A 26278-nucleotide genomic window follows, 5' to 3' on the forward strand; every position below is an offset into this window, starting at 1 on the left:
ACGGGCAGCTGGCATCACTCCACTGGGTGCGAGGAAGCAGGCACTGTATTTGGCAGTGGGTAGGATTATGCTTGCATTTCTTTCTTGACTTACAGGTAAATGGAAAAGCAGAGGGGATTGAAAGAAGAACTGCACAGACAAAAGGAAATTTGGATTTCACACTCCCCAAATTGATTTCATTTCTTTGTTTTGGGAGTGATTTAATTATGACCTACAAGTGTGGGTGTGAGGGAGAGAGATCAAAATTACATTCAAAAATTACTGCTTCTCACTGCTGATTTGCCTTCACCATCACCATCCCAAATCCCTTTGCAGCTCTCTGAACATGGTTCACATCTCTATGGCCACCACGGTATCTGATCTAGACTTAAAAAAAGCCGATAACAGTATCTCCACACTTGCTTCTGAGAATGCAGCAGAGATCACGCCCATGGGTTTTAAGGACTATGTGCAGGAAAGCAAGGAAAGGCCGACTGACAACACAAATGAGTCTTCCCTTGTGGTGAACAGAGACTCCTCCTCTTCCCAGATTATGAACACACAACTAGCGAGACACACGGCTTTCCTGCTGAGCTTTACCTATGCAAGACCTAACATGACTTGTTCAGTGTCTTGGTACATCTTCCTATCACAAGAGACTCAGAACATTCACTGGGTTGGATCCTACATCTAACTTTGAATGTTGGAAGGGAAAAGAGGCCTCCAAGCCTCCAACAGCACCAGCAGCTCTCTCTTACCCAGATGCCCACGTAGGTCAGTAAACTGTGCAGAGACAGAAGGATAGAGACCTCATTGAAGCTGTCAGGGGTCAGCCCCACGGCCAACAAGCTCATTGTTATCAGGTCACCTACCAGCCCATCTGCTGGAGACAGCATCTCTGCTAAGCCCATGGAGACATCTTTCCAGTGCGTGGTAGATCCTGTCCTCTGTGCACGTGGTGTGCTGCATTTTAATTCATCTCCTAAAGAGAAAGAAGGAAGAAAGTTAATATACCAGGCCCTTAGTTAAGTTCATGGAAGACAGCACTGCAATGCTGCTACCATAGTGCAGACAAGCTGCTCCTGGTGAGACACCACCCATTACTGCCTCCTGACACCCCTTCCAAACCCAAAGGCAATGATTTGCCCTGCTCTACTACCCATCATCTTCCTCTCTGCTCCCCCAGCCTCTCCCAACCCCGGCAAAGAGAAGGAGCTGCACACATCCCTGACCCAATCACGAGAGGCTGTGAGGCCAGAGCACCCTTCCCCTGACCTGCTGTCTTCTCATAACTTCCATCTGCGGGACATATCAAGCCTCGCTTGTGTGTCTGTGGCAAGGAGGTAATCTTGGGTTAGCCTCTAACGAAGATAGCACTGCAAGAGATTACAGCTATAGCACCTTGCAACAACCTCAGATGGGAATCAGAACAACCCGGGTGGGAAGACATCTCAAAAGATCAGCCTGTCCAAGCTGGGAAAAGTGACAGCAGAGCCCATCTCCTTGCGTTAGGCACAGATCATCTGTGGTGGCTCCAACGCCCACTGGCAATGGTCACAAACGCACACTCGAGTCCAGTCTTGTCCCGGCCAGGAAAGCATTGGCAGTGTCACCTTGCTGCCACACAACCAACAGGAAGAAAAGGTCCACGTGCCCTTGTGGCAATGCAGGAAAACACAGAGGGTATCTCAGCCCCAACTTCTGAGAACATTGTGAAATTTTGGATTGCATGCCTGGCTGCAACCTTTTCACAACACGGCTCTGCACATCTTGCTTCTCCTCCACGGCTCAGGGGGCAAACGTAAACCTTGGGCTGACAGAGACTGTGCCAGGGGAGGCAGATCTTCATAGAATCACGGAATCATAGAAGGGTTTGGGTTGGAAGGGATTTTAAAGCCCATCCAGTTCCAACCCCCTGCCATGGTTAGGGACACCTCCCACTGCATCAGGTTGCTCAAAGCCCCATCCAACCTGACCTTGATTTTATTCCACCCAACTCAAACCTATCTTCCTGGCACATCATCAAGACAAAAGCAACTTGCCCAGAAGGTTTACTTTGCAGATCTGCTCCAACCACGGGCAATCAAAGAGGTGCCCAGGCAGCGATTTCCTCTCTCTGTGCAGTGCCAGTCGGGGCATCCAGAGGGACCTTGAAGCAGGCACCTCTCCTCTCCCAGCACACATGGAAGGGTTCAACCCACAGACTCTTTGCCTCTTGGTTAGAGGCAACATAAATGCACAAAAATAATCCAAGAAGAATAAAAATAAATAAATAAAACATGCCAATGCTACAGGAGACACCTGCCAAGGAGGTCTTTTCTTTCACCCTGGAGAGCACATTCCTGTACCTGTGCCACACGCTTGTCCAGTTCCCAACACTACCCCAAAACGCTCAGTTCTCTGCTTACTTGGTCAATGTTTGACACTTGGTACTCATTCAGTGGTTGCTGTGCCCATCACAGCTCCCCACCTCCACCTTGGCAGCATCAAACCCCACTGTGATCTCCACAGAGGCTCCACCCCACCCCTCCCACTTGGTGCACTCAGCACCCACACTTAATTCCCAGTAATGCCCCCAAAAAAGGCTCAGTAAAGCCATGTCTGGCTTCTGGGACTTCCCAAAAGAGTGGGAGAGCCCCACCACTCCGGAGAAGCCACCAATGGCTTCAAACAGGTGAAAGCAAACCCACAACAGGCAACCACTGACCTGCTAAATGCAAGCTCTATCCTTTATCCCAAAGAGGCTAATAGGCTTCCACCTCTTCGTCTCACTGCCACAGCCAGTTATTATGGTCTTCACCAAAAGTTTCATCCATCCAGAGCACGCACACAAGGAATGACCAAAGAACTCTCCACTGCGGTGCCGAGAGCTGAATGAACAGCAAATCAGCACATCAGCACCTTAGTCATGACTTGTGGCAAGAGGAAAGCAGTGACTAAGAGCACAGCATGACTCACAAGCACCCTTTACAACACCCAGCTCAAAAAAAAGATATACCTCCCCTGCCACCAGCTTGTTTTAGAGCACAGCTGGGTCCTCAGAGGGAAACGTGCTCCTCACGGCACACTGCGGGCAAGCTCTGCAGCATCCCAATAATCCCTTCCTCTATGCCTCTTGTGTTCCAGGGCAGGGAATTTAAGCTCAAAATATGACAAAGATATCACCATAAATTTGAAACCACAAAACACAGCCTTTAGGAGTCTCTTTTCCTGGTGTGGTACAGACCACACACGGATTTAAACCTCTTCTCCCAAGGCAGATGCTTACGGAAGCATCTTTCATGGGAGAGGACTCAGTTTGTACACCACAACCAAGTAGAAACTTTTCAATGTCTTCTACTGTTTATTCACCAAATTCTCCCTTCCTGCCCACTCACAATGAGCAAATAAAAAAAACACGGCAACCTGGCTTGGATCAGCCATGGTGTGGCCAGCAGGACCAGGGAAGTCATCCTTCCCCTGTACCCAGCATTGGTGAGGTCACACCTCAAATGCTGGCTTCAGTTTTGGGACCCTCACTACAAGAAGGACCCTGAGAGGCTAGAGCGTATCCAGAGAATGGAGTTGTTGAGGGGGCTGGAGAACAAGGGTTATGAGAGGCGTCTGAGGGACCTGGGGCTGTTTTAGCCTGGAGAAGAGGAGGCTGAGGGGAGACCTCATCGCTCTCTGCAGCTCCTGGAAAGGAGGTTGTGGTGAGGTGGGTGTTGGTCTCTTCTCCCAAGTAACAAATGATAGGATGAGAAGAAATGGCCTCAAGTTGCACCAGGGGAGGTTTAGATTGGACAACAGGAAAGCCTTCTTCACCGGAAAGGTTCTCAGGCACTGGCAGAAGCTGCCCAGGGAGGTGGTGGTATCCCCATCCCTGGAGTGATTTAAAGACAGGCAGACGAGGCACTCAAGGCTATGATTTAGTAGTGGGCAGGTATGGTTGGACTCTATCTCAAAGATCTTTTCCAACCGAACGATTCTATGATTCTATTCTATGAAAATGAAAAGGCAGCGGACAGCTTTGGAGGCCATAACCAGAACTTCCAAGGAGCTCTGTTAGGCATCTCCAGACCATTAACAAAAACAAATACTGAGGTCCAGGGTTTTTAATCAATGCTTTGCAATGGTTTATGAAGGTGTACAGCAACTCTGTGAAAAAAAAAAGACCTGTACCTTCATCATCTCCCTTCAGTTGGTCTCCCAGTAGCAGAGCTGCTGAATCAAGAGATGCTTTGGCAAAACCACAAGGTGCAAGATATTCAGAGCAGGTTGAAGGCACAGTGCTGTCACTGCATGGTGAGCAGTCATGTTTCACAACACTTCCAGGGCAAACACTGTGAGGGGACACATGCCGGCACTCTTTGGGGACACCCTCGTCACCAACGCTGGCTGCTACACTGCGCATTTCCGAGCAGAGCAACTTGTTGCAAAAGATGTGGGTTCCCCTGCCTTCTCCTCAGGTGTCAACCACACTTTCGAGAGAGAGCACAACCACCACACAAGGAAGAAAGGAGGGGTTTTGATGGTCCAGTTCAGACAAAACAGTGTGCAGGACAAGAAGAGATCTTCCAACATTGAGTTGTCACAAATCTGACAAAAATATAGCACCACACATCTATTCATCCCCTATGTGAAACACCTAGGGATCACAGAATTGTTAAGGTTGGAAAAGCCCTCTAAGCTCATCCAGTCCAAACGTCAGCCTAACTCCACCATGCTGACTAAACCATGTCCCAAAGTGCCATGTCTACACGTTTTTTTAACCCTTCCGGGGAGGGAGCCTTCACCACTGCCCTGGGCAGCCTCTGCCAGGGCTTCACCACTCTGTCAGGAAAGACATTGTTCCTAATATCCAAGCTAAACCTCCTCTGGCACAACTTGAGGCCATATCCTCTCATCCTATTGCTTATCACTTGGGAGAAGAGCCCAGCACCCACCTCACCACAACCTCCTTTCCAGGAGCTGCAGAGAGCACCAAGGTCTCCCCTCAGCCTCCTCTCCTCTAGGCTAAACAGCCCCAGATCCCTCAGCCACTCCTCAAAAGACTTGTTCTCTAGACACTTCACCAGTTTTGTAGCCCCTGATCCTAGAAGGCAGGAATGAAGATCCCCTCTATCATCTGTGCTTTATCCCACCACACCTTACTCGTGCGTTGGGCCCCAGCCCTACAAAATCAAGCTATGAGACTTCAGGCCCTGGATATTCTCGAAGATGTCATTGGTTTCCCTTTTCCAGTAACTTTGCACCTGAAAAGCAGCCTCCAAACCCCATGAACCCCGCACAGTCAGCATTTAAGAGGCAGGGAAGTAAACATTTGGAAAAGTTAAGTAATTTTTCTGCTGTTCCACAGCTATTTGTGGCACAATTGGGAGCAGAAGGCAAATCTCCAGCTCTCCAGGCACGTTCCTTACATCCATGCCACCCTCCTGCCACCTGCAGTATTGGCACAGTCACAAAGGACTAGACTTTTTGCAAGAAGATCACTAGATCTCACCCAGAGCCTCCATCGCCTCACATCGCTCCAGTCCATAAACGTAGCTGACCAACCGAGATAAACATCTACCATCACACGTCTCCAGAAGCATCTTTCTTTCTCTCTGTTTCTCCCACGCAGGACAACCACCCACCATAGGCAAGATGCATCTGCAGACCGCCCTGACGGATGTGGCAAGAGGAACTGACAGAGACTGAGAGGGGAACTGGGAACCCAGGAACCACAACTGTGCCGATCCAGGCACAGGGAGGCAGATTGTAAACAGCTCCAGGACAGGGCAGGCAGAAAGCAAGGCTTCCTCTCACTAACATTACATCACGCCGGCAATGCTACAGCACTGTCAGCAACAGCAGTGACAACATTTAAGCCCTCCGGTTTTAAGAACCTCATGTCCTCAGAGAAATCAATTTGCCTTCAGGTTTTGTCCTGTTTTCAACAAACAGCCAACAATCAGCAACGTCATGGGCAAAGTTGAATCTAGCCCTTCAGGTCCGATGGCCCAAAAGGCACCTAGTCATTCAGTTCTGGAGTCCACAGTACAGGAAGGACATGGAGCTGTTGGAGCAAGTCCAGAGGAGGCCATGGAGATGATCCAAGGGCTGGAGCACCTCTGCTATGAGGACAGGCTGAGAGAGCTTGGGGTTGTTCAGCCTGGAGAAGAGAAGGCTGCAGGGAGACCTTAAAGCAGCATCCAGTACTGAAAGGGGCTCCAGGAAAGCTGGGGAGGGGCTCTTGATCAGGGACTGCAGAGACAGGATGAGGGGGAACGGTTTTAAGCTGAAATGTTGTCCTGTGAGGGTGGGGAGGTCCTGGTCCAGGTTGCCCAGAGATGTGGTGGCTCTCGGGAGGTGTTCCAGGCCAGATTGGATGAAGCTTAGAGCAACCTGATCCAGTGGGAGGCGTCCCTGCCCATGGCAGGGAGTGGAACTGGATGGGCTTTGAGGTCCCTTCCAACCCAAATCATTCCATCATTCTATGATCTCTGCCACAGTTTAAAAGGTGAACAGATAAATCACAATTTTCCTGTAACCTAACATCAACTAGGTAAACGCTTACCCCTCAGTGGAAAGTGGGATCATTGAGTTTAGGTTTGTTCTTGTTTGTCCTGCTTTGGGGCACAAGGTTTACGAAAAATCTGAAATTTTCCAAGAATATGAAAACCCATCACCAGTAAAAAAGAGTGTATTTTCCTGCTGGGCTGTGAGGCCCGAGGCCACTGGGAGCCCTCATGGTGCCACCGCTCCATGACAGGGGCTTTCCACTCAGCCAGGACAGACTGTGGTTCCCCCAACTTGTCTTCACCACCCTGGGACCTTTCCCTCTCATGCCTTTTGTCCTGCTCAGCATGAAAGCAAAGGGGAACACATCAACTCCTCCATGCCCTGGGCGATGCTGCCACAGGAGCAGAGGGTCCCTCTGCACACTGCAGCCAAGTCAAGGAGATGACTGAAGCCATCAGCACTTCCCACAGGGTCACAACAGAGTGCATGAGAAGACGAATCAGGGATCACACGGCCTTTTCTGCAAGGAGAACATTTCGTGTATTAAGGTCCACATGAGTCCTAACTTCAACATCCAAATGACTACTCCGAGCTCTTCCTGTAGTGGAGCGCAGGACACCATCAGTAGATGGGAACAGAAGGAAATTGCTCAAAGATCTTGTTGAAAGCTGGTGTTGACAAATAAAGTAGTGAAGGGAATGAGATCAGTCCCTCCTGGGGCACTGGCCCACCCATCCCAGACAGTCCCAGTATGATGTCCTGAGGAGGCACCACCCCAGCCAGCATCCACTGCCCTAAAGAGAGGAAACCCAGGCAGCCATGTAATAACTTAAGATTTTCCCCTTCCATGGTGGCAAATCCCAGCAGCACCTCCTTGAGATGCCCATGGGCAAGAAAGGACCTTTCCAGAAGAGACCCTGCAGCAGGGAAGCAAAGCACTGCTCCGCCTGTCATGGAGAAAACTCCTGTGTACCTACACAGCAGAATAACGTCCTTTCCTGCCCTAATTGTTCTGAGGCTGCTGGCTGAGCATCCTGGGCAGGAAACAAGAGAGGAAAAACAAGCCCCTTCATTGACAGGATCAGCTCATAAACACACTGCCCAGGTTTGCTGGCGATCACAATGGGTGGAGGGACACAAACTGCCTCGCAGAGCCACTAACACAGAATTTAGTGCAGGGAGGATGCTCAGCATTTAGCTCACTGCTGAGACCCGTCTTAGGGCACTGGGGAGAAAAGGGCAAGAAAAAGGCATCATCTGATGATGAGGTTAAAGAAAAAAATGAGCTTGGGTCGACGCTGCAATAGGAGAACCACTTAATTGGGAACTAAAGCAATTGGATTCAAAACAGGTTATTCAGGGCAAGATCCTCACACAAGCACCCACTCCAGCAAGGTAATCATCTCCCTCAAGCTATACCTCGGGTTTCTGTCTCTTCCATTTAATCCTCAAGATGGGCTGTGGGAAACATAGCAGCAATGGGAGCTTTGGGAGAGGCATCCCCATTGCAGTGGGGCAGCTGGATGCACAGCTGTGCCATGCAGTGGAGTAAGCACATGCGTGGTCCCTGTTTCTCCAATGAAAGTGTCTGTTTTTCTTAGATTACAGAAGAAATCTTGGTTTTAACCATCCTTGCAAGATTTTACCATCTCCTTTACACGCCACAAAGGAGCCAAAGACAGAAACTGCAAGCCGAGGGCAGAAGCAGCTGGAAGGAGAGCAGAAGCAGCTGGAAGGAGAGCAGAAGCAGCTGGAAGGAGAGCAGAAGCAGCTGGAAGAAGTCTCTGTAGAAATCAGGGCAACAAGGGGAGGAACCTGCAATTTTTAATTTTCAAACTTAAGCCTTCATGTGTTTACTACTTAAGTAAGTGCTCTGCAAAGAGCACGGAGATGAAGGCGATAAGATGTTCGTTCAAACCACACAAAGGCAGTGTATCAAAAGATCCAGGAGACAACTGGTTTGACAAACATCCTTTCAGGGCACTTGCAAAGGAGCACACACCATCCAAACACCCCGGCACCACCCAGCTTATTTATAGGGCCTCAAGTTCCTGTCCTGTTGAGCAAGGATGGAAGTTGCTATGACTTTAAGGAGTAAGAGCACACCAAAGCCACAGTAGGGATCTTACCCCAAGGAGTAAGAACACAGCAAAGCCTCAGTAGGAATCATGACAGCTCTTTGCTCCTTGGAGTACAAAACCTCACCTTCATGGAGCCTCCAAGCCCTGAACCACCAGAGGAACAGACAGCAGAGTCATCCAGAAAGAAAGGCCCTAAGAAGTACACTTGTAATAAAGACATTGAGACCAAGGTGATTTTTCAGAAGACCAAAGCCACCAAAATGTCAATTAGAAATTGGTTTGAACAAGCACCTTGACAGCATTTGCCCCCCTGGACCCACAGGGCGTCTGGTGGTCAAAAAATCGCATCAATGTGCGAAACTACCATCAGGAATGAGCATCCCTGCTCATCACTGGCAAACTCCACATTGGAAGTGTCCAGCTAAGGATCTCTCCTAGGAGGTCCCATCAGCATCTGAAGGAACCTGTTTCTTGATCTGCTCTGGAAGGAGGATTTTCACAGCCATCAGCCCCCTCCTCTGGGACAGATGGAGCAGCACACAAAGAAAGTCTGAATGTAAGAGATGAGCAACAAGCCAATATATGAATCAGGAACCTTAAAACTGCTGTGGGATTTGCACATAACACAGAATTCTGAGTGAACTGCACTTACTTGGAAGTGAAAGGAGAAAAAGTGGTTCAGGGAACGATTAATCTTAAAGCGGAAGATAAAGCTCATAGCACAAGAAGAAAACCTGCTTCTGGAATACTAACAGCATCTCTGCCTAATGGCCAACCATGCTGAGGGGTGTAACTTCACTACAGGAGCGGTGCAGGTCATTCCCACCACAGTAACAGCAGGAGACAAATTCTGTTTTCTTAGTGTTAAATGCCATCTGAGGAAGAATGCAGGTACCAGCCTGTAAGCTCCTTTGAGATAAAGGCCTTCAGTGCACAGCAACACAACAGGACTTGAGAATGATAGAATCATGGAATTATTGAGGTTGAAAAAGGCCTATAAGTTCATCCAGTCCAACCGTCAGCCCAACCCCACCATGTCTGCTAATCCACGTCCCAAAGTGCCACGTCCACACATTTCTTGAATCCCTCCAGGGCTGGAGACTCCCCCACTGCCCTGGGCAGCCTCTGACAGGGCTTCACCACTCAGTCAGGAAATAAATTTTCCCTAATATCCAATCTGAACCTCCCCTGGTGCAACTTGAGGCCATTTCCTCTCGTCCTGTTGCTTGTTACCTGGGAGAAGAGACCAGCACCCACCTCGCTCCAGCCTCCTTTCAGGGAGCTGCAGAGAGTTGTAGCAAAACCTCCTTGAGCAGAAGGACAATGTTGTTGTCTTGTTCAACTGCAAAGTCTCATTTACACCAGAAAACGTGAGAACTGGAAAGCTTACTAAGATGTGGAGATCGCTTCTTGTTCTCACCGTGGCTGAGAACCAGGCTGAATGAGAGACTCCCACCACAGAGCAGGGAAAGCACCTAACGTGCAAAAGCGGTTTCAGAGTCCTTTTAATATCAAGCAGCACCTAGAGAAGGTAACACAAAAAGGGCAAAGCAGCACCCAGGTGTGGGTTTGGCTGCCAGATCCCCTGTGGGCAATCCCGCAGTGGGCACAGTGGGTCGGTAGGGCAGGGGCCACTGGGGCTCCTCGCGGCAGTGCAGGAGGGGGGGCTCAGCCCAGCCCAAGAAATCAAAATGTGAGATGTGATTCATCTCACCAAACTGTCACCAACTAAATTCAGACACTTCTTTGTGAGCTGCTTACCTGGGGCTGCTCAGCTTGTGCCGAGGGGTATCCAAGACGGTCACTGGTGTCTCAGTAGGACATGTCTGTTCCTGTGAGCCCAGCTGTCAGCCCAGCCACAGACTTAGATCACAAGAGGCTCCTTTGCAGACCAATTCACAAAGCATATTCACAAAAGAAAATGGCTCTGTGGGAAGACACAGTGGTGGCCATCACGCCATCTACAGCTGGGGCACAGAGAGTGCCACTAAGCAGTGGGCTTAGAAGATGTTTTGAAATTAAGTCTCGCTTAATGAAGTCTGTACAGTCACTTCTGCTGCTGCTCCACCTGTCAGGCTGCTGACCATGGACACAGCAGAGGGAATTGTCTGTGGTCAGAGAGGAAAGGTCTCCATATTAGCAAAGAGAGAGGAGATTGAGTCATAGAATCATAGAATCATGAGGTTGGAAAGGACCCACTGGATCATTGAGTCCAACCATTCCTAACAATCCCTAAATCATGCCCCTCAGCACCCCATCCACCTGTCTCTTAAACACCGCCAGGAAAGGTGACTTCACCACCTCCCTGGGCAGCTGTTCCAGGGCCCAACGAACCCCTTCCGTGAAAAATTTTTTCCTGATGTCCAGCCTGGTGAAGCTTGAGGCCATTCCCCCTTGTCCTGTCCCCTGCTCCCTCCTCTCCACAACCTCCTTTCAGGTAGTTGTAGAGAGCAATAAGGTCTCCCCTCAGCCTCCTCCTCTCCAGGCTAAACAACCCCAGCATCTCGTTGAGATGAGATTTTAGGAATGTTTTCCTGTGAGGGTGGGGAGGCCCTGGCCCAGGTTGCCCAGAGCAGTGGCGGCTGCCCCATCCCTGGAGGTGTTCAAGGCCAGGTTGGATGGAGCTTGGAGCAACCTGATGCAGTGGGAGGTGTCCCTGCCCATGGCAGGGGGTGGAACTGGATGGGCTTTGAGGCCCCTTCCAACCCAAACCATACTATGATTAAAAAAATACTCAACTGAAGCTTGGAGCGTTGCCAAGTTGAGGCCAAGAAAAAACATCAAGAAGAGGCAGAAATAAGTGAAAGTTCCTCTGCCACCTTCCTGTAATAAGCAGCCTCTCGTCACCAATTTTGTGTCTAGTACTTGGCTGCAAGAGCAAACCCACCAAGGAAGACGTTGATTATCTTAGAGGTCTTTTCTAACCTTAATAATTCTATGATAATGATTCTAAGCACCCAAGGTGTCATACAACTGCTAAAACTCGGAGATATGGAGCACCACGTGCCCCAGGGCCGTGCTGCAGGACAAAGCTGCATGCAGGGGAGCAATTCCTGAGCCACACAGGGACTCTTCCTAACCCAGGGCGGGACTAACTTTTTATTGCTCAGTGTGACTTTCCCAGCCCTTCACCAGAAGCTGCATTGATGCTTTGCTCTCACGGAAAAGCAAATGCACCGGAGGGGTGAACGCAGAGAGCTGTGATGCTGTGCCACGCAAGGCAGGAGTAAGGGGAAGGCAAGAAAGAGAGAGGGGAACAGCACAACTATGAACCTTCACACACACGACGGAGCAGGCAGCCCTCAGCATCACGTAGCCCTGAGTGACACCACCAAAACAAAAAGAAATACCACACACTGTGCATAGAAAGCAGCACTGCTGTGGTCACGGGAAGAAGGTTACCCGGGTTGCAGGTCTGCACGCCCCGCAGCTCTGCTGCACAAGCAACGCCTCCCTGCAGGAGGAGGAGAGGCTTCCGGAGCGGCTGGGGACAAATATTTTGAACCTTCGGTGAAATAGGGCAACTGGGGTTTGAGCTGTAGATCCCACAGTACGGCTCTTCTCAGCGGTAATCACAAGTGGTTTATCGCCCCAGCTCCCTCCAGCACAGCTTTGCTCTGCTCAGCTGGCACCAAGTACCCCCAGCTCAGGGGATCAGAACCCCAACAGGAAGCTGAGAAATGCCTAAGACATGCCAGCTCTACACAAACACCTCCATCCAAGACCTTCACGTCCCTGAAAAGGGGAATTATTTAAAGAGATTTCCCAAATTCCACCCCTGAGATTACCTGCATTAGCAGCCAGAGCCCTAAGGCTATTGTTTATGGGATGAAGATGCTGTGAGCACCAAAAAAATATAACCAAGAGGTGCAAAAAACCACCAGCTCTGAATTGCAACTGCTTTTTGCTTCAGAGACTCCAGAGAGAGAGAAAATAAATATACCAGTAGCAGAGTCTTAATATTGCACACTCTTGCTGTCTTTTGCTTTGGGATCTGCTATTGCTGAGCAGATAAAGTCTGAGCCGCATTTCACAGCGCCAGGAGCAGGACTCTCATCGCTTAGCAGCAGCCAGCTGGAAGCACACCTGTACGTGCTCCAGGTGTTGAGGACCAGCTGCCAAGGATGCAGCTTTGCCACGTCTCACCTGCACATCAGCACATGGAGTGGGCTTTAGACCAGCCCCAATGACAACAGAGATGCTGCTTTAGGGCTAAGTATTTCATAAAACCAACAAATTGAATCAGAGTAGGAGCAAAACCAAGGCTGCAAGAAAGTTAGGGAAAAGAAGAAAATAATCAGAGAAACTGTGTGAAGGCAAGCAGATTCCTCAGTGAATTGGACTAGAGTTCAGCAAACTCTATCTGCTCGAAGGGTACACAGGGTGAAGAGTGGTGAGAGGGGGGGTCTCGAGGACTTAGAATGAAACCTTTCACCCCATCATTTCGAAAGTGTTTGCCCTCACCTGACTGTGATTCGAAAAGTAAAAATCAGAAAAAAAAAAAGAAACTTCTCATTTCTGATCAAATGAGACATTTTCCATCACGCACCAGTGTTCAGGTTGCAATGAGCAAACCTCCACCAAGCCAGCTGTCCTGGGGACCAGCATCACACCAGTTATCAAAGACACCATTCGGGAAATCCAGTACCCAGGTGGGTAACTGTCACCACTCATAGAATCACAGAACCATTAAGGCTGGAAAAGACCTCCAAGATCATCAAGTTCTATCATCAGCCCAACCCCACCGTGCCTGCTAAAACATGTCATAAAATGCTGTGTCCACATGTTTTCTGAACCCCTCCAGACATGGAGACTCCACCACTGCCCTGGGCAGCCTCTGCCAGGGCTTCACCACTCTGTCGGGAAAGACAGTTTTCCTAATAGCCAATCTAACCCTCCTGTGGCACAACTTGACACCATTTCCTCTCGTCCTATCCCTTGTTACTCGGGAGAAGAGACCAACACCCATCTCACCACAGCCTCCTTTCAGAGAGCTGCAGAGAGCGATGAGGTCTCCCCTCAGCCTCTTCCTCTCCAGGCTAAACAGCCCCAAATCCCTCAGCTGCTCCCAGAACCCCTGGGCTCCAGCCCCTTCCCCAGCTCCACCCCTCTTCTCTGGATGCGCTCCAGACCCTCACTGTCCCTCCTGTAGTGAGGGGCCCAAAACTGAACCCAGGATTCGAGGTGTGGACTCACTAGTGCTGAGTATGGGGGTTAAGGATAATTCTCTGCTGGCTCACCCACCTCCAGCATCAGGGTGAAACCCTCATCACTGCCTCGAGAGCTCACCAGCCAACACCACTCAGTTCCTCATCCACTATGGGAATGTTTCTTAGAGAAAAGCATTAACCCTACGGCACAGATAGGAGAAACACCTCGCCTGAGTCGGGTCACTGAACTTGGAGCAGAGCACACTTGGAGGAGGAGAGCTGGTTGCTCAGCTCATACCCTGACAAATTTTTATGAATGGAAAAGCTTTTCAATTGTTTCCCAGCTGGTTTCCCTGCTGGTAAGAGCCGCCCAGGAGAGCTGGGCTCCCTCGAGCCCTGTCGCTGACTTGCCAGATGGTTGAGAGCAGGAAGGAGCTCAGCTCAGTGCCAGCACCACTGGAGCATTGTTTATCTACTGGTTCCTGTTTTTAGTTTCTTTCTTTGTTCTAAAACAGTGTTGCAATGGTGATACCTGGTCTGAATTACACGGAATTGCTTTGAAGTAAGAACCAGCCCAATGCTTTGGTGAATTTTCTTATCTAATAAAAGAACAGAAGCCCCAAGCCCAAAGCAAACCATGATCAGATTAACCCCAACAGCCTTTGTTTTTAAGCTGAATTGGAGCAGAGATTAATGACTCTCGAGAGCCCCTGGTATGAAGACACACCCCATGCATGATGGGTGTCTGACCCTCCCAAATCTGGGGCTGTCAGCAGGAACGTGTTTCCTGTGATGAGGCAACGTTGACATAGGCTCTCCACAATGGAAAAGCAGTTCAAGCGATGATGGGATTTGTCACCAGCACCCATTTGGGCCTGAGGAGCTGATCAGAAAGCTGTCATTCAAGTGCATCCTCATTGCAAAAGATAACTACAAGGCTATTGCTGGAGCAGACACAGGGTCTTCTGCTGCTGTTGGGCACCCAAATCCTCCTGCAGTCCCACTTGCCAGGGTTTTCCCGAGTCTCAAGCATGAGCTGCATGCAAATGGTCTTCATCACAAGGACGCTGTTAGCTAAGACCTCTTGGTCATGCCCATCATGGACTCATTACCAGGGTCTTCCTCCTCTACCCAAGACAAAGGGACAAACAGTGGTCAAAGAGGTGGCCTGTGGGCAACTTGGGGATCTGATGCTCTTCAGTTTCACCCCAGCAGGCCAGAAAAAGCCCTTTAGACACCAGCACCCCTGAAGGACGCAGGGACACTGATGCAACAAGCTCCTCTCACTTTCCCTGCATTCCCATTACAGCACTGATGACCTTGAGCAGTGCCATCTCCATCCTCTTCCCAGGGGGGCGCTGGAAGGACAGCTCGGAGCCTATTTGGAGCAGGTCTGAGGCTGACTGCACCTTGTGACAGTGGCAGCTCTTGGCTGCTGAAAGAATGAGCCCCCACAGACCCAAGCCACAAGCACAGATGGGAGCGAGTTACACTCCAGCTGCAGCTCACAAACACACATCCTGCCGCTATCCGAGGAGGTGCTGGGCTACAAGCCCAAGATGGGCTACAAGATGTATTTTTAGCAAACCGGGACAGAGCCCCAAAAAAATTCAGTGGCCCAATTGCACTCTCTGTGTGGTTCTTGCCTGCCTTCAAGACTCTGACCTTGGTTTCAAGCCTGCAGATCCCTCACTTCCATCTGAAGCCTCAAGGTAGGGGTGTCAGCCTCCAACTTCTCCCTTCCCGTGATTTTTTTCACCATTCCCACCTCTGTAGCTGGTGGTGACCATAGTCCTGCTCACCATAGCCACCTCCCGGAGCAGTCTCAAAGCAGGGTGATGGGGCACAGGAGTGGGCAGAGTCCCTCTGGTGGGACATGGGACACGTCCCGCTTTATTAGAGAGCTGCGGAAAGAGAAAACAGCCACAACGCTTGCATGGCTTTTAGAATTAAATAAGAGTTTCCTAAAGTGCAGACTAGCACTTGCTCTCCCCAGGAGCCATGGTCTTTGGGAACTGTTAAGCCATTCCCTCAGCACCAGACCTGGACATTCTTTAATGGCCTTATCCTCAAATCATTCCTTCAAGGATGGAACGCACACTGCTATCCAGCGATGCAGCGATGGGGAATCGAGGGTGATGGGGAAGGTAAAGAGCAGTGGTGGCTGCCCCATCCCTGGAGGTGTTCAAGGCCAGCTTGGATGGCGCTTGGAGCTCCTGATCCAGTGGGAGGTGTCCCTGCCCATGGCCGTGGGTGGAATTGGATAGGCTTTGAGGTCCCTTCCAACCCAAACCATTCCATGATTCAACGATTTGGTCCCAACAGCACCCTAAACCCAGAGCATTTCACCCTCTGAGAACTACTATAAAACTCAGTAACTATATTTATTCTATTCTTTTCTCGGCTTTTCCACCCTTTCCACTGCAACACTCACAACTCGGGTCACACCTGGATTTAGCTGGTCACCCAGGGACAGCTTCTTGTTTCTGAGAAGTGCCTAGATGGCCTTTTTTGCTTTTCTTTTATTAAAAAAGAAACAGCGCCAGTTCAGCAAAGTGAGGTCACTCTGCTCCGCCAGCCCATGGCCTTGGGAGGCTCAGAACAGACCTGTGGGCTTCCCACCCCAGCACTCCTTCCCCTCCCCTCTTACCTCCTGGGAGAACTCAAGCTGTTTCTTTGCTTTTAACTTCAAAATGTTAACTCCAAATAGCTGTGAGGTTATTCCGACAGACAAGAGTTGGAGCTTGTGTCTCACATCTGTCAGCTCCTGGTTTGCCCCTAAGAGGGATGAAAAGACCCAGCAAACTGATCGGAGAAGCCTACCTCCCTTTGGGAATATACTCCACTCTCCAAATTAACTGAGGAGGTGTAAAGACCCGTCTAATTAGCTAGCCTGACCCCTCTGCCTTGAGCTGAAAGGCCAATTAGCAGGCAATTTCTCTCTAGCAGCGGTGGGTCCTTGGTAGACAAACAATTGCTGCATTTCTGGGAGGGCAGCTCTCAAGTGGGTTAAGTGTGAATTGCTTTTGGTCACAGCTCTCTGACACTCTGCAGCTATTTCTGCTCTCCTCCCCAGCTCTTTGCCTACAAAACTCCTTCACCAACACAAGTGGTGTGAGCCCCACATCACCATAAGGTTTTGCTCTTTGTGTTAGCCAAGGTACCACCCAGCCCAATCCGAAATGGGTTAGCAGGCAGGGTATATAGGCAGGGTATACAGGTATATAGGTAGGGTATAAAGGTATATAGGCAGGGTATACAGGTATACAGGCAGGGTATACAGGTATATAGGCAGGGTATATTGGCAGGGTATACAGGTATACAGGCAGGGTATACAGGTATATAGGCAGGGTATATTGGCAGGGTATACAGGTATATAGCTATATAGGCAGGGTATACAGGTATATTGGCAGGGTGTACAGGTACATAGGTAGGGTATATAGGTAGGGTATACAGGTATGTAGGTAGGGTATATAGGTATATAGGCAGGGTATACAGGTATATAGGTAGGGTATACAGGTATGTAGGCAGGGTATATAGGTATATAGGCAGGGTATACAGGTATATAGGTAGGGTATACAGGTATGTAGGCAGGGTATATAGGTATATAGGCAGGGTATACAGGTATATAGGTAGGGTATACAGGTATGTAGGCAGGGTATACAGGTATGTAGGCAGGGTATACAGGTATGTAGGTATATAGGCAGGGTATACAGGTATGTAGGTAGGGTATACAGGTATATAGGTATATAGGCAGGGTATATAGGTATATAGGCAGGGTATACAGGTATATAGGCAGGGTATTTAGGTAGGGTATACAGGTATATAGGCAGGGTATACAGGTATATAGGCAGGGTATACAGGTAGGGTATACAGGTATATAGGCAGGGTATTTAGGTAGGGTATACAGGTATATAGGCAGGGTATACAGGTATATAGGCAGGGTATATAGGTAGGGTATACAGGTATATAGGCAGGGTATATAGGTAGGGTATACAGGTATATAGGCAGGGTATTTAGGTAGGGTATACAGGTATATAGGTAGGGTATACAGGTATATAGGCAGGGTATATAGGTAGGGTATACAGGTATATAGGTAGGGTATACAGGTATATAGGCAGGGTATATAGGTAGGGTATACAGGTATATAGGCAGGGTATACAGGTATATAGGCAGGGTATATAGGTAGGGTATATAGGCAGGGTATACAGGTATATATCAGGCAGGTTAGAGATGCAGCACATGTAGCATCTGCGGTTGGTTTTGCCTGCAGCCACGCTTGGATCCCCTCCAGCTGCAGTGGCAAAGTGGCTCCAGGAGCAGAGAGATGCAGCAGCAAAGCCAGCCCTTTCCTCGAGGCAGCAGTGTCTGACAGCACAGACAGCCTGTTTGGGTCTGGCTGTTGAAGCTGGCACCAACTCTGGCCTTCAAAGATTGCCCAACATCCTCCTCTCATAAGAACCTTTAAATAGTTGTCTCCCTTTGAGCATGACACAATAAAAGTGAACAGAGGCAATCGCTTTAGAAAGCTAAAAGCACTGACCTCCTCCCCATGTGCACAGGATTTGCAGAGCTTCACCCCACTCCTCCCAGCAAGTGACCAGGGATGCAACGACCAGGAAAGGAGGATCGGACCCTCTCATGTCCAATTACACCAGCCCATGGGGCAGACTCTGCACTGGGCATGGTCTGGAGCAGCCACAGGTCTGCACAGAGCCTCCATCGCTGCAGGCTGCGCCCGGGAGAGGAGCAGGATCACCTTCCTGGGAGGACATTTCACAGGATGCAGCACCCCTTTCATACCAGCCACTCCAAATCTACCTGGGGCAAATACTCAACTGAATGCAGGCGAAAGTCTTCTCCTCTACGTCCTCTTTATAGGTAAAGTCATGGCAACCTTGAGGAATAGGAAACCAAAGCAGAGCCTTGAACATCTGCAGGACTGGAGGAGGACAAGGCAGCACAACACATCTATCAGTCTTCTGCATCACCTCATCCTATCACGTCGTTCATTTTAGTTTTAGATGTTTACATCGAGAAATGAAGTGTTCTATACACAAGAAGCATAAATACTGCCCAGTTTAGCGCCGCTCGTCTTTTTCTGGAAAGACACTCCTGCCATTGTCCCCAACACAGGCTGAGTGCCCCCGACTCTGGTCTCTCCACATCTGAGTTACCCAGTTGTCAATGGGATGACAGCATCAGCAGCACATCGACATCGTCTCCATTCACCGGACTCCACAGGGTGCCCAACACCCTGGCACCGGGTTTCCAGGTTGCAGCAGAAGACAAGACACCCAACGCTTACCTCCTGCCCAGGCTGCTCAGACCTTGAGCCGAGAAAAAGGCAGTGTTGTCTAGTGGTTACAAAGGGAACCGAAAGTCCGCAATAGAAACCAAGAGTGCTGGTGAGTGCATGGCATGGTGAGTGACCTCTCAGTGCCTCCTCCGAAAGCAGTGACAGGGGCTCCTGCTGCACCAGGCTCCTGTGGCCACTGGCTGCACAGCAGTGGCAGATAAAGGGAACGATACCAGTGTAATGACATTCACGCTCACATCTTATTTCACAGTAATATCGCTCTCCTACGCCAACCCTCACAATACACACAGTGATAGGCACTTCTATTGGAGATTAATCATGCTATCAAATATTGCCATCTGCCTTCTAGACCATTCCTGACTTTCTGTGCAAGAATGGACATCGAACAATATTAAATATAACACACCTTATGTTGTCCTCATTGACACAGTCTCCCCTCTACAGCCCACTTGGTCCCCTTGGGGACATGAGAATTATAGGGAAGGAGAATCCTTTCTAGGAAGAATCATGGAATGGTTTGGGTTGGAAGGGACCTCAAAGCCCATCCAGTTCCACCCCCTGCCATGGGCAGGGACACCTCACACTGCATCAGGTTGCTCAAAGCCCCATCCAACCTGGCCTTGAACACCTCCAGGGATGCGGTAGCCACCGTTTCCCTGGGCAACCTGGGCCAGGGCCTCCCCACCCTCACAGCAAAACATTTCTCCCCAAGATCTCATCTAAATCTCCTGTCTTTCAGCTTACAACATTCATTTGGCTTTCTGGGCTGCAAGCACACATTGCTGGCTCATGCTGAGCTTCTCATTCACATTTTTATTTCCCAACATAGCCTTCACAATCCCATTCAGAACGCTGGCAGAGCATGACACATTAAAAAGCATATTTATAATATATAAAAACATACTGATAGTTCACAGAGGATCTTTTGAACCCACAAGAACCACTTGCCTTCACCAAGATATCCTGTCATGGGCACCTCAAGAACAGAGGACCCAGATACCCATCCTCAAACTTGTTGAGCAGTAAAATGATGACAAGCAATCAGAACTGCTCAGGCAGCAGCAAACGGCAGAAATAAATGAGAAAAACACATGTTCTCAAGGGCAGCGCACACAGGGGAACCGTGGCTTCGACCACGAGCACCAGAACTGCCTTGGAGCTCTGTTTTTTCAACCCCCAAATTCCTAAGAAAGAAAATACAGAACTGCCTTGTCCGGACTATTGCAGCAGCAGCAACCACTCAGCTCAGTAAATCTAATTAATGAGCCAGGAAAAGTGGCATTCGTTTGCTAACTGCTTTGCCCAGGGTTGCCAAATAGACAGATAAAGGATTTAGCTGGGGCCTATTCCAGCCAAAGGAGCTGGGAACCTGGCAGAGATGGTAGAGATTAGAGAGGGCTGAAAAGAAAAAAAAGAGAGGAGGGAAAGAAATCAAAATAGATTAGCACTTTCAAAATGCAAGCATGTAAATCAGCTTATGGTTTATATAATGCCACCCTTGTGCGCGCCTGGCCACGGGTCCGGTTACAGCACAGCGCAGCAGCGCGCAAGAAGTCTCGGCTGAGCTGTGGTTTATTTGGGCTCAGGAATCTCACGCCACCAACTCCCTCATAAACCTAGCGGTTTTGTTTTTACCAGCTTTGTAAATTCTCACAGGAAGCCAATTAGGGGAAACCTGGGAACAGAGGAAGATTCATAATTGCAATTAAGGCTTCAAAGTACTCATGCCAAGCGCGGCTTTTAAAATTAGAGCTGGGGAAGAAAAAAACACCTTTGAAAGGTGGAGCTTTCAGATAACCCCCAGGCTGGGAGAGCTTCTCACTCCTGTAACACTTCATCATCTGGCAGACAAGGAGCTCACCCTGAAGGGGACCCACGCAGGATGGGCTCCAGGCTGCCACATCCCCTGCCAGCACCTCCCTGGAGTGCCTGGAGGCAGGCAGGAGGCAGGCACACAGCCTGTGGGCACTCACCTCCTGCCTTTGGTTTTGGAAAAAAAGTTCAGTCCTGTCTAAAGGAAACTTTCCCTACTGAAAATTTTGGTGTCAAACAAAGCCTTTCCTTCATCTCGTAACAAGTGACAGGATGAGAGGAAATGGCCTCAAGTCACAGCAGGAATTTAGATTGGATATTAGGAAACATTTCTTCACTCACAGGGTTCTCAGCACTAGCAGAGGCTGCCCAGGGAGGTGGTAGAGTCCCCATCCTTGGAGGTGTTTAAAGGATAGGTAGAGGGGGCGCTCAGAGTTATGTTTTAATAGTGGACAGGTACGGTCCACTATTTGATCTCAAAGGTCTTTTAAAACCAAACAATTCTATGATTTGATATTTTCAACTCCCAAGACCACTCCTAAAACATCCCAGCATCCCTGACAAGGACAGAATGGCTTTGCAGATGAGGCTGCCTGCTGGGATACAAGATTAGGGTTTAAATCTACTGTCAAAGTGATCCAACATTTGTCACTCAGTGCTACAGATCACGATCTTTCACACCACCACAAATGAAGACGTCCTCTTAGAAGCAGAGCAGTTTTAGCAGCAATCTGCATACTCAGAAACAGTGTCTATGCAGTCCACAGAACTGCTTTGGTGCGACGGCAGAGCTGCTCTGCCTGTCTGCAATCTAATGTGCACCACAGCAGCTCAACAGTCCAACACAAACACTGCTGTGTCTACATGGAGAGCTCGGAAAACCCTGCAGACACACCTACAGCAATGCTCACATGGACTTCACCATCACAATGGGACAGAAGTGGCTGTTCTGGTTTTGTTTTGACTTGTAAAGAAGACAAAAGCTCCAGTTCAAGCTGGGGAGATACTCCCATGCCCGGGTCTACTCCCACCCTCTTAGACGGAAACCTGCAGCTGTTTGTCATGGCTTGAGATTCACAACCCAACCAGGCAAGTGACAGAAGCTGAACCAGAGCTGCTCACCGTCGCAACCCAAGGCAGGCAAAATCAGAATATACCCTATGAAGCTGCCCAAATTGAACATGCTTTAGCCGACAGCCAGGTCTTGGCCATTTCAACACGGAGTGGAACAGCCCTACTTGTAGAAGCTCAGTCCCCCTGAGCAGCAGCTGATCTAGATCAGGGCCTTCTGCATGTTGTAAGATGTCAATGATACACACAGGGCTGACCAGACACTTCTAACCAAGGTTACAAACTTCTCATGTCTGGAGTATGTGTATATATATTTATTCCATAATCTTATATATAGTCCTTCTCTTGCAGAAAAGCTCAAGTAGGAAAAGCACAATTTAAAAGAATAACATATCTACACTAGGACATCTTGCAGTCCAGTACCTTCCCTTGTGGACTGTCCCCCTTTACCTCAATCATCCACAGAAATGGTGGTGGCAGCTTGTGCTATGGCCAAAAACAAGCGGACTCACTGCTCCAACGTGCCCCTTGTAGGAAAAAAGGTTGAAAAGAGAAGAAAAAGAACTCACCGAAGATGTCAGGACAATCCCCTGGTAGATATCCCCAGAGATCGCGGAGGTCCTCCACCAGCCGTAGCGCTGGACTCACAACTGCTCTGCTCTGCCTGTTCTCACTGCCAACATTCACAGACACTTCCCTCGTGACAGCACCTCCTCTCTAGACAAACTCCCAGCAACAGCTTTTCTTCCAGCCCCTCCCAAACTCACCCCCTTTCTAAACAGACTGAGAACATCAGCAGACAGACGAGCTGGGGCAGAAGATGCAAAGGCTGCTCTCTCAGTGGGAATGCACACTCTTCCTTCCACCAGACACACCAAAGCCCCTGGAGCAGCAGCAACGCTTGTACCCAGCAGAGTCTGGAGGAGGAAAGATCTGCTATTACTTCATGTGGGACCCAGGACCTACAGGAGCAAGATGACTTACCCTCAGTCCTCTCCATCCACAGCATGCCCTTAACAGCATCTGCTTACCCTATGCATCCTCACCTACTTTCCCCCACTGCCTCGCACAGTCTGTCTACGACTGAGTTGTTCCCAAGGATTTTGCAGGTGAGGTTCACGCTCTACTGCACGATCTGCCGTGTGACCTTGGAAAGTCATTGGTGTATCTGGAAATGGATGGCTCTAAGTAGTTTTGCATAAACTAATTTCCCTGTGGTGTTTTTGCCCTGCTGCTGAGTACATAGGACTTGGTAATCAAATGAGGTCAAAGAAAATTCCAGCCGAAATCCCGGCAGCCTCAGTCCCTCCCCAGCAGCAGCCAAACAGACAAAGCCCAGGCTCCCCTTCTCCAGCAGCACAAGACAAACCATCACAGAAAGTGGGAATGATCCGGTGAGATAAAGCAACATACCACAAGCAGGGCTGACACTTAAGACGATACATAGGCAAGCAAGGATGTGGACTGCTCATTCTAAAGGGCAGAAGAATCACAGAACCATGGAATGGCTTAGGTTGGAAGGGACCTCAAAGCCCATCCAGTTCCGACGCCCTGCCATGGGCAGGGACACCTCCCACTGGATCAGGGGGCTCCAAGCCCCATCCAAGCTGGCCTTGAACACCTCCAGGGATGGGGCAGCCACCACTTCTCTGGGCAACCTGGGCCAGGGCCTCCCCACTCTCACAGCAAAACATTTCTTCCTAAAATCTCATCTCAATCTCCCTTTTTCAAATGAAAAGTGTTTCCCCTGCCCTACCCCTGCACTCCCTAATCCAGAGCCCCTCCCCAGCTTTCCTGGAGCCCCTTTCAGTATGGAAGCTGCTCTAAGGTCTCCTTGGAGCATTCTCTCATCCAGACTGATGAGAGAATGTCTCTCAGTCTGTCCTCACAGCAGAGGTGCTCCAGCCCTTGCATCATCTCCACATGGCCTCCTCTGAACTTGCTTCCCATGTCGTTCCCGTGCTGAGGACTCCATAACTGAACGCAGGACTCCAGGTGGGGTTTCACCAGAGCAGAGGGGCAGCAGGTCCCTTGCCCTGCTGGTCCCACTCCTTTGAATGCAGCTCAGGATGTGGTTGGCTTTCTGGGCTGCAAGTGCACATAGCCAGCTCATGTTGAGCTTCTCATCCACCACGAACTGGAGAAGGCAACTCTCCAGAGTGAAGACTACAGAGCCTGCAACTCATCCCTGCTCTGCATCTTGTTACACACCAAGCAGACTTCCCGTCTGAAGAGGAAGTCACAATCCATGGAGCTGAATCCATCCACACAAAAACATAACCCTCCCCACCAGCTCTGGCCGAGGGCTCCACCACCAGCTTGTCCATCACGATGGTTTCCAAGAGCAACCTGCACTTCTGCATTTTTGACAGAAAACTTCTTACTTCACCTTCCCGCGTGCTGGTGCCAAAAGGAGAAGTGCTCTGGAGCTCGGGGGAAGTTGTGCCACCATTTCCTATTCTGGACAATGATTTCACTCTCCTGCCACATCCGAGAGCCACACGTGGCACCCACCACGCTGCACAAAGAAGCTGAAAGGCTATTAACATGCAAAGGGCTCTGGTTTGGGCCAAGCAGTTCCAGGAAACTCAACAGTCGTGTTCAAGAATATACAAAAATAAAGACCACAGACAAATGATCTGGTCAGAAATAACTGTGTCGTCCCTCGGTGGTCACAAGGCTGCAAGATACCAAAGCAGTAGTTCAGTGACAGAGAGGCTGCGGAAGGAAAAACACATGAAAGCTGCCATTTGGGTCCAAGCAATGACTTTCTGTGCTCCCTTAAACGCCAACACAAATAGCTAGGTTGGGCTCAAGCAATCCCGGAGCCTTCTCTTCTCGACTGAAGGGAGTCAGTTCTCTTGCCCTCCCTCCCATCGCCACACAGCATCATCTCATGATGGGGAAGAAGCAAACCCAAAACAGCCAAGAGATTTCCTCCTCCTCACACATTCATGTATAGAATCATAGAATGACTTGGGTCGGAAGGGACCAAAAGTCCATCCAGTTCCAACCCCTGCCATGGGCAGGGACACCTCCCACTGGATCAGGTTGCTCAGAGCTTCATCCAACCTGGCCTTGAATGTTTCCAGGGATGAAGCCTTCACTACCTTCCTGAGAAACCTGTACCAGCGCCTCAACACCCTCACTGTAAAATACTTCTTCATTATAACCAGCCTAAATATCTCTTCCCTTAGTGTAAAGCCTTATCCTGTCACAAGAGGACTTGCTAAAAGTCTGTCTGCATGTCTTCTGGTGCCCCTTTCAGTACTGGAATCTGCTTTAAAGTCTGCCTGGAGCCTTCTCTTCTCCAGGCTGAACATCCCCAACTCTCAGCCTGGCCTTGTACAGGAGGTGCTCCAGCCCTTGGATCATCTCTGTGGCCTCCTCTGGACTTGCTCCAACAGCTCCATGTCCCTCTGCTCAGGAATCCAGAACTGAACACAGGGCTCCAGGTGAGGTCTTCTCAGAGAGGTGCAGAGGGGCAGAACCCCCTCCCCTCAGTCTCTGGTTCATGGTTCTTTTGATGCAGCCAGGATACACTTGGCTTTCTGGACAGCAAGCGTACATTGTTGGCTCATGTACAGCTTTTCACCCATCACTACTGCATCTAGCTGGATTCTTCCCACCTTGATGCTAAAGGAACGGCTACATACCAAACCATGGACAAATATCTGAAGGAGAGACTCTTTTCATCAATCATCACCACAGTTTCCCCCATTGCTCAGAGTGGCCATGGAGGCCTGGACTTACATTCCTCCCCAAGCAGCCTGGGTCTGTCTTCCAGTCTGGATGGCAGATTCAAGCAGCATCCCATAGATAGAAGGCTTTCCTTACAGCCATAAGAGCTTGCATTTCTGCTGACACCAGTGGAAATGTCATCTCCATTTAAATGGCAAAATTTTTTCTCCCTTCCCCAAGGAGTGCGATGAGCCCCATCACAAGAAACTTTCTGCAGCACAGCTGAAGAGTGGATCAGGTCTGAATATATTCCCTGCTTAAATGTCATTGCTGTAGCCTTAACACCAGAGACGTACCTCTAGATATTTTTAGAGTTAATATCTGCTCGCACAGGAACTACAGTGCATTAATTAGCAGAGACGCATCTCGACAGTCACAAGGTCAAAACACAATATCCATAATTTACACCTTGCTGGGAGTTACTGAGAAAACAAAACATAAAAGAGAATCATAGAATCATTAGGGTTGGAAGGGACATCTAGTTCCAACTTCCCTGCCATGGGCAGGGACATCCCACTGGCTCAGGCTGCCCAAGGCCCATCCAACCTGGCCTTGAACACCTCCAGGGATGGGGCAGCCACAACTTCCCCGGGCAACCTGTTCCAGTGCCTCACCACTCTCACAGTGAAGAAATTCTTCCT

The 26278-nt window shown here is 49.6% G+C and overlaps 1 protein-coding gene across 6 annotated transcripts in view; it reads right to left on the reverse strand.

Moving 5' to 3' along the window:
• The window catches only part of PIK3R5 (phosphoinositide-3-kinase regulatory subunit 5), a 73753-nt gene that overhangs the window by 30433 nt on the left and 17042 nt on the right, over positions 1 to 26278 (reverse strand). For 3 of the 6 annotated variants that reach the window (XM_054083617.1, XM_054083612.1, XM_054083616.1), the window contains exon 2: positions 852 to 961. In XM_054083617.1, the coding sequence (XP_053939592.1) occupies positions 852 to 948 (97 nt within the window). In that variant the 5' untranslated portion in view covers positions 949 to 961. Of the gene's footprint in view, positions 1 to 851; positions 962 to 2686; positions 2824 to 6517; positions 6537 to 22465; positions 22653 to 26278 lie in introns of those variants that run through there. The other 3 variants (XM_054083613.1, XM_054083615.1, XM_054083614.1) reach the window with 3 other exon arrangements.

The sequence above is a fragment of the Cuculus canorus genome, chromosome 18 (genome assembly GCF_017976375.1).
Source record: "Cuculus canorus isolate bCucCan1 chromosome 18, bCucCan1.pri, whole genome shotgun sequence".
Taxonomy (NCBI): domain Eukaryota; kingdom Metazoa; phylum Chordata; class Aves; order Cuculiformes; family Cuculidae; genus Cuculus; species Cuculus canorus.